The sequence below is a fragment of the Podarcis liolepis genome (assembly GCF_965112155.1).
Source record: "Podarcis liolepis genome assembly, chromosome: 2".
Classification (NCBI taxonomy): Eukaryota; Metazoa; Chordata; class Lepidosauria; order Squamata; family Lacertidae; genus Podarcis; species Podarcis liolepis.
The window spans coordinates 125,109,052-125,124,391 of record NC_139555.1 but is presented as its reverse complement, the minus strand read 5'-3'; the positions used below and the strand labels follow the sequence as shown (position 1 = coordinate 125,124,391).

Below are 15,340 nucleotides of genomic sequence, written 5' to 3'. Positions count from 1 at the left end.
AAAAGAGCCACATGCGGCTCCGGAGCCGCGGGTTGCAGACCCCTGGTCTATGCCTACAGATCTGTACACAGAATCTGGCAACCATCCGGGTCGTCTTATGATCTTTGCCTAACAGGAAAAGGTCAAATTTTTGCTTTTCCAGGAGGTCGGGGAGCCTCACCAGCAGGGGATCAATGGTTTTACTATGTGCCTCTTCATAAAAGGGACATCTAAAGAACAAATGCTCTCGGCTTCCTATCTCCCCCAATGAACAGGCGCAAAGTCTCTGAGCATGTGGGACTGCTGATGTTCATAAATGTACAAGGCAAACACACACGCATAAGTATAGTGTCTGAAACAGTACAGGAAAGCAATCCTGAAGCTGTTTTGACTCTCCCAAGTTGACCTCAAATATTTCTCTGCAAGGAGGGAGGAAATGGGAAAAGCTTTCCAGTTGTCTTTGGACTGCAGGGGCTTAAATCTCCCTTTGCAAATACAGCCTGGCAAGTATCTGTTAAGCTGAGCAAACTACCAATATATGTAAGAGATTCATTATTAATAAATTATTATTACAGGGAACCAGGCAGAGGGCCTTCTCGGTGGTGGCACCCGCCCTGTGGAACGCCCTCCCAGAAGCAAAGCAGCTAGTAAGCCTGATCTTTATTAAACTTGCAACAGGGTCCCCCACTCCCCCCACATAGGGAGGGAGGAGAGGAACCCAGAACAAAGGTGTGCAGGCCCCTATGTAGACCAGGGGTTAGTAAACTTTTTCAGCAGGGGGCCAGTCCACCGTTCCTCAGACCTTGTGGGGGACCGGACTATGTTTTGGAAAAAATAATAATGAACGAATTCCTATGCCCCAGAAATAACCCAGAGATGCATATTAAATAAAAGGACACATTCTACTCATGTAAAAACACGCTGGTTCCCAGACCGTCCGTGGGCCGGATTTAGGTGATTGGGCTGGATCCTGCCCCCGGGCCTTAGTTTGCCTACCCATGCTATAGACTTTTAAAACTGCCCACCCTGTGGCTTAAGACTGCCACACAACCCCCCCCCCCAAAAAAAAAATCATACATCACAGGGGGGCAGTATACAGGAGAAAATGTGTCTGTCTGGAAACCTGATAATGGTCAATTGTTGCTCAACCTGGTAAATGGTAAATACTTTAGTTCCTGAATAATAATAATAATAATAATAATAATAATAATAATAATAATAATAATTTATTATTCATTCCCTGCCCATCTGGCTGGGTTTCCCAAGCCACTTTGGGCGGCTTCCAACAAAATATTAAAATACAACAATCTGTTAAACAGGCCCTTCCATCAGATGTCAAGGCAATAAGCAACTACCTTACTTTTAAAAGACATCTGAAGGCAGCCCTGTTTAATGCTGTATTGTGTTTTTAATATTCGGTTAGGAGCCGCCCAGAGTGGCTGAGGAAACCCAGCCAGATGGGCGGGGTATAAATAAATAAATATTATTATTATTACCAAATGCAAGGTGGTTCTTTTAATGAGATTCAGAAGGAATAAAAACACAAGTAAGTGAGAAGATTAAAGATTTTATTCTAAACAGCAAGCATTATATACATTACCAAGCAAGCCCCTCTGTCTGCCACTGGGGAGCCCTCAAGAAGAGGCGAAGTCACCTCCCCAGGTGGTCTCAGGTTGCACAAGCTTCTGGCCATGAGTTCGTAGACGAGCTTCCTCAAAACCATCTGATTTACAGATTACAGTGGTACCTCTGGTTAAGAACTTAATTCGTTCCGGAAGTCCATTCTTAACCTGAAACTGTTCTTAACCTGAAGCACCACTTTAGCTAATGGGGCCTCCCGCTGCCGCCGTGCAGCCAGAACACGATTTCTGTTCTCATCCTGAAGCAAAGTTCTTAACCCGAGGTACTATTTCTGGGTTAGCGGAGTCTGTAACCTGAAGCATCTGTAACCCAAGGTACCACTGTATTGATAGCTAGCCTATATGGTTTGCCCAACTGCCTACGGCAGATTATTCACCAGCCAGCCCTCTCTGCACATCTCTCCAAACAATGTCTAACATCAAAGGTCAGAAGGTACCTTGCATTATCACTTCTTCCTTCCACCAGATTATACATTAAAGCAGGGGTCAGCAACCTTTTTCAGCAGGGGGCCGGTCCACCGTCTCTCAGACCTAGTGGTGGGCCGGACTATATTTTGGAAAAAAATATGAACGAATTCCTATGCCCCACAAATAACCCAGAGATGCATTCTAAATAAAAGGACACATTCTACTCATGGAAAAACACGCTGATTCCCGGACCATCCATGGGCCGGACTGAGAAGGCGATTGGGCCGGATCCGGCCCACGGGCCTTAGGTTGCCTACCCCTGCATTAAAGGCTGCTCTCAGGCATCAAAGAACTTTATGAAGAGATAGAGAAGGAAAGTAAAAAGAAGCAGGAAGAGAAGACTAAGTTAGATCACTTATCTCCTCGAAGTACAAATGTTTTCCGGAAAAGGTTGCCCATTAATCCCCCTCTTTTTTGGGGGTGACCCTAAGAGTCACCTAGTCCAACCATCTGGCAATGCAGGAATCAGAGCTAAATAATCCCTGGCACATGGCCACACAACCCCAGTTTAAAAACATCCTTCCAAGGTAGTCCTTTCCACATTGAACCAATGGATTCAAATTACCAGACAGCAGGGTGGATTTGATTTCAATCATCTTTTTACAGAAAGACTCATTTTTGCTGGTATCATCTTAATATTTACAACCAGATTTCGGAATAATAAATTTTCAGAGTACTATTTACAGCTATTATCAAAAATTACTGATTTGTTTATACTATTAGAAACATCTAGATAATTATGAGATTATTGTGAGGTTTAATAAGATAACTGTTTATATTTGGACAATTTTCCTGCTGTACTTTATTGGAAGTCATTCCAGTAATAACTTAGACTGATTTTTAGCACACATGAAAAACTTAAAACAAATCTTTATTTCCTGATGAATAGCCTTTGGACTATAATGTAACTGAGATAGAAAACTATCTTTAGAAATATTTTTTGTCCAAAAGCATTTTATTTTAAAAATCCAATTTAAATATAAAAAAATCTGATTTTTTTTAAAAACCCTGATTTAAATAAAAAAATCTGATTATTTTTTTTAAAAAAATTAAATCATTGATTTTTATCCACCCTGCAAGAAAGGAAATTCCGACTAAACATTAGGAATAACTTTCCGATGGTTTTTAAATGAAAGTTAGGAATCTTTCAGGGAATCTTTAGCTGTGATTCCTGCATTGCAGAGGTTTGGACTATATGGTCTTAGGGGTCCCTTCCAATCCTTCAATAACTGCAATCATGATAATAATAATTGCTTTCAACTCCTTGGGCCCATGGAAACAGCAAAATCCAGGCAGGATGCCATAGACTATGGGGACAAGTTCAAGACTGCCGCAGGCCCGTTGGGGGGAGAGTGCCGTCTCCATAGGCTGACCTATCGCCAAATGACAGATATTTGTGGAATACATTTATCTACATTGTAATATTGCAAACAGGTCTGCTTAACATTTAACTTGGAAGGTACTGGTTCAATAAGGCCCAAAAGGAAGGTTTGGACAATTAATGATTGGGAGTTGCTGCGCCATTAAACTTCAGATAACAGATTTGGACAACATCCCGGATCGGAACGGTGTCGGAGGAAGCTGCGCTGATAAAAAGACAGTCGGAAAAATATATACTAACAAAGCTGTATTCGACGGATGAAAGTACATGATGTTTGACACGACTGAGAATAAAACTCAGGGACGGGAATTATAAAACGTCAAAACCGATGTGTGGAAAATATGGAATGATGAGGAGAGGCAGGACTGAGATGTGGAGATATGCTTCAGAGATCCAGACCGTGGGGAGCCCCGAAGAATTAATAATTATAATTTGGATTATAATTTGTTCTTTTTTATTTTAGTTTTTTAAATTTTAATTGGAGTATTGTGATTGGATATATTAATTGGATGTTTTTTATTGGAAAATCAATAAAAATGATTTTAAAAAGACTGCCCCAGGCGAAACCGGCAGTCGGAAATTCTTCCTGCCACGTAGGGGAGTTTGGGGCACAGGCTTCTCTGCAGAGGGACCCCCTCCGCCCCTTGTCTTCTACGCCCCTCCCCCCCCCAGCTTCAATGGATCAGTCACTGGCGGATTCCCAGCCCTCCTAGATATGTCAAGGGAAAACAAGAATATAAATGGTGCCTTGGGGAGGGGACAGCCTTGTGGGCATGCAATGGAAGGTCTGTGCAGGCTCTGTGGCAGAGGGAGTTGCATCAGGGAAGGATGATGCGCGTGGTTTCTTCCTCCCGTGGATGCCCTCGTGCTTATAAAGGCTCCCTCTGTTTCTGAAGCTCTCTCCACATGCGGCTTCTCTCCCGTGTGGGTTCTTTTGTGAGCAGTGAGAACCTCGAGCCAACGGAAGCTCTTCCCGCACTCCACACACGGATATGGTTTCTCCCCTGTGTGGATTCTCTGATGGGAGAGAAGTCTCGAGTGGCCCCGGAAGCTCTTCCCGCACTCGACACACTGAAACGGCTTCTCCCCCGAGTGAACGCGTTTGTGAAAAGTGAGGCTCGCGCTGTCGTTGAAGGCCTCTCCGCACTTCCGGCACTTATAGGACTTCTCAGCTACGTGCGTTCTCTGATGTTGACAAAGGTTTCCTTTGGTCCGGAAGCTCTTTCCGCACTCCACACAAGGGTATGGCTTCTCCCCCGTGTGGATCCTCTGGTGTAAAGTCAGGCTTGACCTTTCAGCAAAGTTCTTTCCACACTCCGCACACTTATGTGGCTTCTCTCCTGTGTGAGTCCTTCTGTGGTAAGCGAGGCTTGGTCTCTCGCGAAAGCTCTTTCCACATTCCACACACGCATACGGTTTCTCTCCAGTGTGAGTTCTCTGATGAGTGGTAAGGCCAGAGCTCATCCTGAAGCTCTTCCCACACTCCACGCATTTGAACGGCTTCTCCCCTGAGTGGATTCTTTTATGGAAAGTAAGGCTTGTGCTGTCACTGAAGTCCTTCCCGCATTCTGTACATATATATGGCTTCTCTCCTGTGTGGATACGCTGAAGTTTACAAAGGTTTCCTTTATTGCTGAAGCTCTTCCCGCAGTCGGTGCATTTATACGGCTTCTCCCCCGTGTGGATTCTCTGATGTTTACAAAGGTTTCCTTTCATGCTGAAGCTCTTCCCGCAGTCCGCACATTTATATGGCTCCCCCGTGTGAGTTCTGTAGTGCGAAGTCAGCTTTGAACTCACTCTGAAGCACTTTCCACACTCAGCGCACTGATAGGGCTTTTCCCCCGTGTGAGTTCGGTAGTGTATCGTCAGGCTACCACTCTGAGTAAAACTCCTTCCACACTCCATACACTTATAGGGTTTCTCCCCTGTGTGGAGGAGCTGGTGCTTTTTAAGGTTCCCGCTATTGCTAAAGCCTTTTCCGCACTCCTTACATGTATACAGCTTTTCCCCTGTGTGGATTCTGAAGTGTTTATTTAAGTCCGATTTAAACTTGAATATTTTCCCACATGCCAGGCACGTTCTCCTTCTCTTTCCTTTACAGTCTCCTTGGGGGATGTGGAGTTTGTGGACATCTGCACCCTGAAAAGCAACGGATGTCTTCCTCTGGTTTTCCTTGTGACCTTTGCTTCCAAAGGTCTCCCCTCTTACTTTGGGCTTGATGGCTTCTGATGGAGGTACAGAATCCTCATTGTCCTGCCCACCTGTTTGGAGAGGGGCAGAAATCCTGTTAGTAGTGCAAGGCAGGAACTAAGGGTCCCAAAATGGATCAAAAGCAATTGGCTGCTTCCCTTTATTTCAACATCCCTATCATGACCCGCCGAGTCCAGTAACCATCAAGACGCATAGGCTGCAGAGCCTTTGACTAAGGACCCAGACCAGGTAGCTGACTCTGAACCAGGTGAGGAGAGGGTGGCGGCACTAAAACAGAGATTGGTGGGTAGGAGATCCCTAGATCAGAACCCACATCATGAGAGCCATAATTGGACAACCCTCTAATGTCCACTTTTGCTAGCAGCCAGGCTTGAAATAACGAGACGCTGGAAGAATTTGGAGGGTACGTCTTTGACCAATGGGTACCATAAAGTACCATACGGTTGCATCTTACGTGAATACAACTTGCACAATTTCAACCCTATGTGGTTGGGGGAAGGCTGGTTGAAATTGTGCGAGTTAGACCCAAGCAAGATGCAGTGATTAGAGGTTCATCTTTGCCCTGTGTCTTTGCTAGACCAGGAAAATCTCCATGATTCTTCCCTTTGTTGAAAGCTTGCTTATTTTGTTAAATTTATACACTGCTTGATTGTTTTTTTTGGGGGGGGGAACCCTCAAAGCAGTTTACAAAGAGAAAGCCGAAGTACCCTAGGTCAATGGGATCAATGCTATCTATCTATAAGCTTGCTGACACTCTCAAAGAACTCTAACAGGATTGTGAGACAGGACTTTCCCTCACAGAAGCCATGCTGGCCCTGCTTCCGCAAGGCTTGTCCTTCTACATGCTTCGCTCTTCTATCTTTAACAACGATTTCCACAACTAAGCAGCTACCTGATGATGTCTCCTCTACCATCTCTTTTTTGGGGTTCTCCTTCTTCCCACCAGGAAATGAAGTCTGGTTCTTCCAGGGGGAGAAAAAGACATGGTTGGTATGGAAATACCTCCATATGTACTTTAATTTTATTTGATGTAACTGACAAAGTGGAAACCTGTATTACAAGTTTTGTTTTGCTGTGTTCACTATTGTGGAAAACCAGTAAAATACATTCTAAAAAATGACATGATTTGTTACTTTTGAGCAGAAAGTATTAAGAAATCCCATATCAGAGAGTGGGGTGAGAGAACAGCCAAACATCTGGGAAGGGAATAAAGCAACTTTTCTTCCCCTTGATAATAATAATAATAATAATAATAATAATAATAATAATAATAATAATAATTTATTTATACCCCGCCCATCTGGCTGAGTCTCCCCAGCCACTCTGGGCGGCTCCCAAACAAGTGTTAAAAACAGTACAGCGTTACATATTAAAAACTTCCCTGAACAGGGCTGCCTTAAGATGTCTTCTGAATGTCAGGTAGTTGTTTATCTCTTTGACATCTGATGGGATGCGTTCCACAGGGCAGGCGCCACTACCGAGAAGGCCGTCTGCCTGGTTCCCTGTAGCTTTGCTTCTCGCAATGAGGGAACTGCCAGAAGGCCCTCGGCGCTGGACCTCAGTGTCCGGGCAGAACGATGGGGGTGGAGACGCTCCTTCAGGTATACAGGGCCAGGGCCATTTAGGGCTTTAAAAGGTCAGCACCAACACTTTGAATCATGCTCAGAAACATACTGGGAGCCAATGCAGATCTCTCAGAACCGGTGTTATGTGGTCCTGGCGGCCACTCCCAGTCACCAGTCTAGCTGCCGCATTCTGGATTAATTGCAGTTTCTGGGTCACCTTCAAAGGTAGCCCCACGTAGAGCGCGTTGCAGTAGTCCAAGCGGAAGATAACTAGAGCATGCACCACTCTGGTGAGACAGTCTGCGGGCAGGTAGGGTCTCATCCTGCATACCAGATGGAGCTGGTAGACAGCTGCCCTGGATACAGAATTAACCTGTGCTTCTACGGACAGCTGTGAGTCCAAAATGACTCCCAGGCTGCGCACCTGGTCCTTCAGGGGCACAGTTACCCCATTCAGGACCAGGGAATCCCCCACACCAACCCGCTCCCTGTCTCCCAAAAACAGTACTTCTGTCTTGTCAGGATTCAACCTCAATCTGTTAGGCGCCATCCATCCTCCAACCACCTCCAGACACTCACACACGACCTTCACCGCCTTCACTGGTTCTGATTGTTTTGGCTGCCCTTTTTCTGAACCTTTTCCAACTCTACAATATCCTTTTTGAGGTCAGGCGACCAGAACTGGGCACAGTGCTCCCAATGCAGCTGTAACATGGGTCTATATAATGGCACTGTGATATTGCCAGTTTTATTTTTGGTTGTTTTCCTAATGATCCCTAGCATGAAATCTGCCTTTCTCCCTGGTCTGCTGTCAAATTGAAGCACCCAGGCTGGAGATCGTAGAATCACAGAATCGTAGAGTCGGAAGGGAACCCCGAGGATCATCAACCCAACCCCCTGCAATGCAGGAATATGCAGGTGTCTTGTTCCAGGATCGAACCTGCAACCTTGGCATTATCAGCACTGCGCTCTAGCCAACTGAGCTATGATTAGGTGCCAAGTGAAATAGAGTAATAGGGGCAAAATCATCAGGATCATTGGGAACAGGAGATAAATTAGTCAGTTCCACAAAGGGCCCAATGACACACCTAAGGACTAACCTGCTAATGTCCTTTCCTCCTCTTCTTTGAGGTCTTGGATGAGCAGATATTCTCCTTCTCCCCAGTTGGAACCGAGCTCTGATTCTGTCAAGGAAAACAGGGAAGGCTGTTACTTTTGACTACTAAACTCTTCAGGTCTCCTCCAGGCAGCTGTTATTTGAAAGCCAAGCCGGACATTTAACTTTGGGGAAACAGCTGGGCAGGTGGAAGGGGAGGTTCGACCTGCAGTCCAGCTCTCCTCTTTAAAACAAGAGCTGGGCTGGATCAAACCAAAGTCCCACCTGCCTATTGCTTCTGAATACCTATGGGCTGAGGAATATTGAACGCAGCCATCTTCGCTCTCAATCATATGTAACCTGCGGAACGTTTCAGTATGGGCATGGTTTTCATATCTTACGATTTTGTCAGTGCCCAGTTATCACAGACAATATACCAAAGCTAGATTAAATGTTTTCCCTATCACAGAGGTTTACCCCACTATACAGTGGTGCCCCGCAAGACGAATGCCTCGCAAGACGGGAAACCCGCTAGACGAAAGGGTTTTCCGTTTTTCGATACGCTTCGCAGGACGAATTTCCCTATGGGCTTGCTTCACAAGACGAAAATGTCTTGCGAGTCTTGAGATTTTTTTTCGCTCCCCCCCCCTTTTTCTAAGCCGCTAAGCCGCTAATAGCCTTTTAGCCGCTAAGCCGCTAAACCACTAAGCCTTTAATAGCCGCTAAACCGCTAATAGCGCTAATCCGCTAAGCCGCTAATAGGGTTGCTTCGCAAGACGAAAAAACCGCTAGACGAAGAGACTCGCGGAACGGATTACCGTATTTTTCGCTCTATAACACGCACCAGACCATAACACGCACATAGTTTTTAGAGGAGGAAAACAAGAAAAAAATATTCTAAACGAAATAGTGGATATATGATTTTTGTGGTTCATGCTGTGGCCACAGACATGTGATCTGACAGTGAGTTTGGAGTAGCCCAATGCAAAAATCCTGAGGATCCATGTGGATCCATGCTTTGTAACCACGGAGGAGGAAAGGAAGGGGAACCATGGATCCTCTGCTCACGACTGCAGCAGATCCCCCCCAACACCTGCAGGCATTCACTCCATAACACGCACAGACATTTCCCCTTACTTTCTAGGAGGAAAAAAGTGAGTGTTATGGTGCAAAATATACGGTAATTTCGTCTTGCGAGGCACCACTGTACCAGTCTTTGGACTGTAATAAAGAAGGTGTGTGTTTGAATACCAGTTGTTGGAAACCGCAGGAAAGGGCCAGTGTGTTTTTCTGCTTGGGCTTGTGGCTTTCCTACAGGCATCTATTATTATTATTATTAGTATTATTATTATTAAGCAGGGCTCTTATTTTCTTATCCAGCACACATGGCCCAGACGCCCATTTTCATCACAGCATCACTGCACTGCAGGTTTAAGTGGCAAAAATAGCAGATTCACGCCGACGATACCTATCAATCAAGAAGGGGCAGAAAAGAATTCTTACCGAGAGAGGCCACTGCCTTGTGATTCTCCTCCATGACTTCCCTGTGCAGAGCTCTCTGGCCCGGATCCAGCAGTGCCCACTCCTCCTCCGTGAAACGCACAGCCACCTCCTCAAAGGTCACCGGATCCTGGGGGGAAAGAACACACTCCCTACTCAGGAGGTACCGTATTTTTCGCCCTATAGGACGCACCGGCCCATAGGACGCACCTAGTTTTTTGGGGGGGAAATCAAGGGAAAAATTTTTATTTCCCCCCCAGGTTTGCGCAGCCATCCCCAAGCTAGAAGAGGGAGACGGAGCGCTCCGTCTCCCTCTTCTGCCTTCAGGGACAGCTTGCCCCGCTATCCCCCGAGCTTGTGGGGCTGGCGGGGGGGAGAGAAGCAAGCTTGCTTCTCCCCCCGCCAGCCTCCCGATCAGGTCGGGGAATAGCGGGGTGGCGGCGCTCTGCCATCCCCCTATCCCCCGAGCTTGTGGGGCTGGCGGGGGGGGAGAAGCAGGCTTGCTTCTCCCCCCCCCCCGCCAGCCTCCCGATCAGGTCAGGGAATAGCGGGGTGGCGGGGCTCCGCCATCCCCCTATCCCCCGAGCTTGTGGGGCTGACGGGGGGGGAGAAGCAGGCTTGCTTCTCCCCCCCCCGCCAGCCTCCCCGAGCTTGTGGGGCTGGCGGGGGGGGGGGAGAAGCAAGCTTCTCCCCCCCATCAGGTCGGGGAATAGCGGGGTGGCGGCGCTGCGCCTCCCCGCTGTCCCCAGCTTTTGGGTGCAGGCTGCTGCCCGCAAGCCTTGCGAGCCCGCGGGACATCCCACCGGGCTTGCAAGACTTGCGGATAGCTTCCTGAAGCCTGGAGAGCGAGAGGGGTCGGTGCGCACCGACCCCTCTCGCTCTCCAGGCTTCAGCGAAAGCCTGCATTCGCCCCATAGGACGCACACACATTTCCCCTTCATTTTTGGAGGGGGAAAAGTGCATCCTATAGGGCGAAAAATACGGTAATCTCTCCCACAGAGACCATTGCTCCCAGTTTGAAAGGGGAAAGGGTAACAAGGTGAGGTGCTGGTGGGCTTTATTTACTCATCTATTTAATAATAATAATAATAATAATAATAATAATAATAATAATAATAATAATATAATTTATTTATATCCCGCCCTCCCCAGCTGAAGCCGGACTCACAGCGGCTAACAACAATAAAAGTAACACAGCAGCATTTATTTGCAGCATTAAAGAGTCTGTACGAGAGAATCTGTGATGCAGCAGCAAAAAAGGCTAATGCAATGCTAGGCTGACTCAATGGAAGTATAGTGCCCATAGGGTACAGAGGGTGGCAACACGAGAACGGGGCCTTCTCGCAGTGGCTCCCCGTTTGTGGGATGCTCTCCCTAGGGAGTTTTGCCAGGCACCTTCATTATGCACCTTTTATCCTGTGAACAACCCTAATGTCTGCAGGCATTGGGCAGTATACAAATTGTTGTTGTTGTTGTTAACAACAACAGCAGCAGCAACAACAACTTGTATAATTATTATTATTATTATTATTGCTATTATTAATTGTAATAGTAATGGTAACAGTACCGCTCTATTCTGCCTCAGTCAGGATGGATGGAGGAGGATGCCCAAGATGATTCAGGGTCTGCAAACCAAGCCTTTAGAAGAAGGGTTGAGGAGTTGGGTATGTTTGGGACGGAGAATAGGAGACTGGAGAGGAGAGATGACAGCCACCTTCCAATATCTCAAAGGCTGTCACAGGGAACATAGAGTTAGCTCATTTTATTGGGAGCCACCCAGAGTGGCTGGAGAAACCCAGCCAGGTGGGCGGGGTATAAATAATAAATTACCGTATTTTTCACTCTATAACATGCACCCGACCATAACACGCACATAGTTTTTAGAGGAGGAAAACAAGAAAAAAAATATTCTAAACGAAACAGTGGATGTATGATTTTTGTGGTTCATGCTGTGGCCACAGACATGTGATCTGACGGTGAGTTTGAGGTAGCCCAATGCAAAAATCCTGAGGATCCATGTGGATACGTGCTTTGGAACCACGTTTTAAGTGGGGAGGGAAGGAAAAGCACTCAAGGGACAAGGAACACACGTGGGGTGGGTGGAGAAGGATGCTGTTAATAATGCAGAAGAGGAGTATAAGAGGAGAAGCAAGCAGGCTCTGCTTCTCTCCCTCACTGAAAAACTTTGCTGCTATTTAGCCAGCTGAGTGGGGAGGAGAATGGGACAGAGAGCCTGCTTGCTTTAAAGGAGCCAACCGAACAGGAGCCGCTTACCTCTCCTCTCCCACTTTGCTCCTTTAAAGCAAGCAGGCTCTCTGCCCTCTCTCCCCCCCACTCAGCGGCTCTTCTCCTGCTTTGCTGTTTCAAAGCGAGCCACGGAGGAGGGAAGGAAGGGGAACCATGGATCCTCTGCTCACGACTGCAGCAGATCCCCCCGCAATCCGTAGGCATTCGCTCCATAACACGCACAGACATTTCCCCTTACTTTCTAGGAGGAAAAAAGTGAGTGTTATGGTGCAAAAAATACAGTATTATTATTATCCTGCTCTGGAGGGTAGAACTCGAACCCATGGCTTCAAGCTACAAGAAAGGAGATTCTGACTGAACCTCAGGAAGAACCTTGTGATGGCAAGAGCCGTCCGACAGCGACTACCTTTGAAGGTGGTGGGTTCCCCTTGGCTGGTAGCTTTTAAAGCAGAGTTTGGGTGGCCACCTGTCAGGGATGCTTTGGCCGAGATCCCTGCATTGCAAGGGGTTGGGCTAGATGACCCCTGGTGCCCCTTTCACCTCTACAATCCTATGATTCTCTGAATGAGGAAGGTCTGCAGAACCTCTTTCTGTGTGACCTTGAGAAACCTGCAATGTGCCGTGGGAATGTAAGAAAGTAAAGAACTTCTGGGAAATGATATATAATGAGATGAAAAAGATGTTGAAATATACATTCTTAAAAAAAAACAGAAGCGTTTTTACTTGGTATTATAGGCCAAGACATTAACAGACAAGATGTCAAACTGTTCTTATATGCAACAACAGCGGCAAGAGTATTGTTAGCCCAGAAATGGAAGCAAGAAGAAATTCCGACGAAAGAAGAATGGCAGACGGAATTAATGGGCTACGCAGAATTGGACAAAATGACAGGAAGGATTCGAAACCTGGGGGACCAGAGATTTACAGAAGATTGGAAGAAGTATATGAATTATTTGAAGAGCAACTGTCATCAACAAATTACGCTAGTAGGACTACAAGACGTTTTGTAAGGAGAAATACACGAAGCGTTACCAAGTAGAAAAAGATAGAGATATTGGTTATGAGTTTGGAATGTAATAGGGAAAATAAGAAATGCATACTAAGAGATTAGATTGGAAAATTTTCAGACAGGGCTGATGGAAGTCAAAAAAACTGAATAAGATGTAAAAGTACCCGTATGTTTAATCACTGTTGAAAATGGTATGCCTCTCTCCCCTCCTGCATCCCAGTTCTCCTTCCCTTACCTGAGGCGGCTGCACCTGAGGGTCTTCTCCCACTTCATCCCGCGAACCAAGAGAAGGTCCCGGGGATTCCATGCTGCTGAAAACTTGGCCACCTCTGAGACTCTCAGGGCTGCCCTGTCATAAAAGATTTGGAAAAGCTTCAGAAAAGGGACACCCAAATCACAGAATGGCAGAGTTGGAAAGGTGCCCGATGATGCAATTTGGGGGCATTGGGATGGTAATTCTGTCCTTTCCTTCTTTGGGGGGGGGGCGGACAGGGCGAGAGAGCACCCTCCCTCCCTCCTCTTCTGCCCTCCCCGTCCCAGCAAGGCTGCTTTCTCTGCACCAAGCCCTCCACCCACTCCCAGCTCCGTATTTGGGGGTGGGGCTTCTAACAGGATCGTGCAATAGAAACCGTGCAGTGGGTGTTTCTTCCTAAACCTTGGGGGGGGGGGTCTCCTCTGCACAGAGACCTATGCATCTTTCTCTCCCCTCCCCCAATCCAATGAATTTCACTTGGCGGTGGGCTGGATGCAAAATCCACGCAGCTGTTGGGGGAGCGATTCTGAACCCGGGTTGCATGCAATGCATCAGAGCACCCCTCCCTTCTATAGGTTTCCGGGGGGGTTATGGAGAGGAGGGACCCCCCCTTCTCCCCTCCCTGCAAATCCCTGCCCCTTCCCTCTTGCACCGTCCCGCACCTCTTTCTCAATCCGCTGTGCGCTCCGCATCTCAGCCTCCCTCCTCCTCTCCGAGGGAGTTTGATCAAGCCTATTTGCCCCTCCCTGCCTTTCACTATTGTCCGCCTGTCTGTCTGTCTGCCCACCCCTTCCAACACCACCCCCACTTTGGTTACAACATCCTGCCTCTCTAGGAAACAGAGTCCAGTTCTTTACACAGCTGGAGGGCTGAGTGACAGGTGAGCTCTCTCTTGCACTTCGCTCTCTTAATACATTGCAAACTGCAGTATCAATATATTGCAAACTGCAGTTGATCAATTAATCTCTCTTATTGCTGCACTGAAGGGGTTTAGAGTAGATGGCTCTGGCGGTCCCTTCCAACTCTACCATTCTATAATCAGAGAATTGTAGATTTGGAGTGGAATCTTTCGCCCAACATAGGACTTAGGGTTGCCATATGTCCGGAGTTAGGCTAAAGGTAAAGTAAAGGGACCCCTGACCGTTAGGTCCAGTTGCAGAGCAAGCTTAGACCACAGTGCTACCAGCATGGTGGAATTAGGCTTAAAGGTAAAGGGACCCTTGACCATTAGGTCCAGTCATGACAGACTCTGGGGTTGCGGCGATCATCTCGCTTTATTGGCCGAGGGAGCTGGCGTACAGCTTCCGGGTCATGTGGCCAGCATGACTAAGCCGCTTCTGGCGAACCAGAGCAATGCATGGAAATGCTGTTTACCTTCCCGCCGGAGTGGTACCTAGTTATCTACTTGCACTTGGACGTGCTTTCAAACTGCTAGGCTGGCAGGAACAGGGACCGAGCAGCGGGAGCTCACCCCATCTTGGGGATTTGAACCGCTGACCTTCCGATTGGCAAGTCCTAGGCTCTGTGGATTAACCCACAGCGCCACCTGTTCTGTTAGGCTGAAATAAATTGTAATAAAATAAAATGCCCTCCAACCATCCCACCCTGCCCTGTATTTTTGCCCGAACAAAGGAAAGCCAAGCAAGACATTTGGCGCCAGCTTGGCGTCAGGAATTGCCTGGAAGGAGGCATGCAAGGCACCATCTGACCATCTTAGGGGCTCCAGTCCAAACATTTGTGTAATGTTTACTCCTTAGCCTTTTCTTCCCCCTTAGAGTCATGCAGGCAACTGCATGGTGTTGGGGGTTGCGCTTTTGGCAACTGTTTACTTACTTTCTGCTGGGATCCTTCCTGAAAGTTTTGGCAATGGTTTTTGAAATGCTGTTGATTTGTGCTTTTCGCATGTTGGTGGTGGCGGTGGGAATGGGTTGATGATTTTTAGGAACTGTTCAGATAACTGTGTGTGTGTTTTTGAAAGCTGCTGTGTGCTG

At 47.2% G+C, this 15,340-nt stretch overlaps 1 protein-coding gene across 5 annotated transcripts; it reads right to left on the bottom strand.

The window, feature by feature from the left end:
• Positions 1-1,528: 1,528 nt before the first annotated feature.
• LOC310701349 (uncharacterized protein) lies at positions 1,529-14,332 on the bottom strand. Of its 5 annotated transcripts, XM_083492110.1 has the most exons (6): positions 14,012-14,329; positions 13,332-13,445; positions 9,844-9,970; positions 8,345-8,428; positions 6,572-6,641; positions 1,529-5,729 (listed from the first exon to the last, which is right to left on the bottom strand). In XM_083492110.1, exons 5-6 carry the CDS (start codon positions 6,591-6,593, stop codon positions 4,120-4,122), a joined length of 1,632 nt encoding a protein of 543 aa, XP_083348236.1. In that variant the 5' UTR covers positions 6,594-6,641; positions 8,345-8,428; positions 9,844-9,970; positions 13,332-13,445; positions 14,012-14,329; the 3' UTR covers positions 1,529-4,119. The 5 variants fall into 5 exon arrangements, with proteins under 5 accessions (XP_083348236.1, XP_083348234.1, XP_083348233.1 ...); XM_083492108.1 differs by lacking the exon at positions 6,572-6,641 and having other exon boundaries at positions 9,844-9,992; positions 14,012-14,332; XM_083492107.1 differs by lacking the exon at positions 6,572-6,641.
• Between the last annotated feature and the right edge of the window lie 1,008 nt (positions 14,333-15,340).

Coding starts and splice junctions, on each gene's coding strand:
- LOC310701349 (XM_083492107.1), bottom strand. CDS start 14,041: ATGCGGAGCGCACAGCGGATTGAGAAAGAG. Junction 9,971..13,331: donor CTCAGGTGCAGCCGCCTCAG/GTAAGGGAAGGA, acceptor CTTTCCCCCCAG/GATCCGGTGACCTTTGAGGA. Junction 8,429..9,843: donor CAAGGCAGTGGCCTCTCTCG/GTAAGAATTCTT, acceptor TTTCCTTGACAG/AATCAGAGCTCGGTTCCAAC.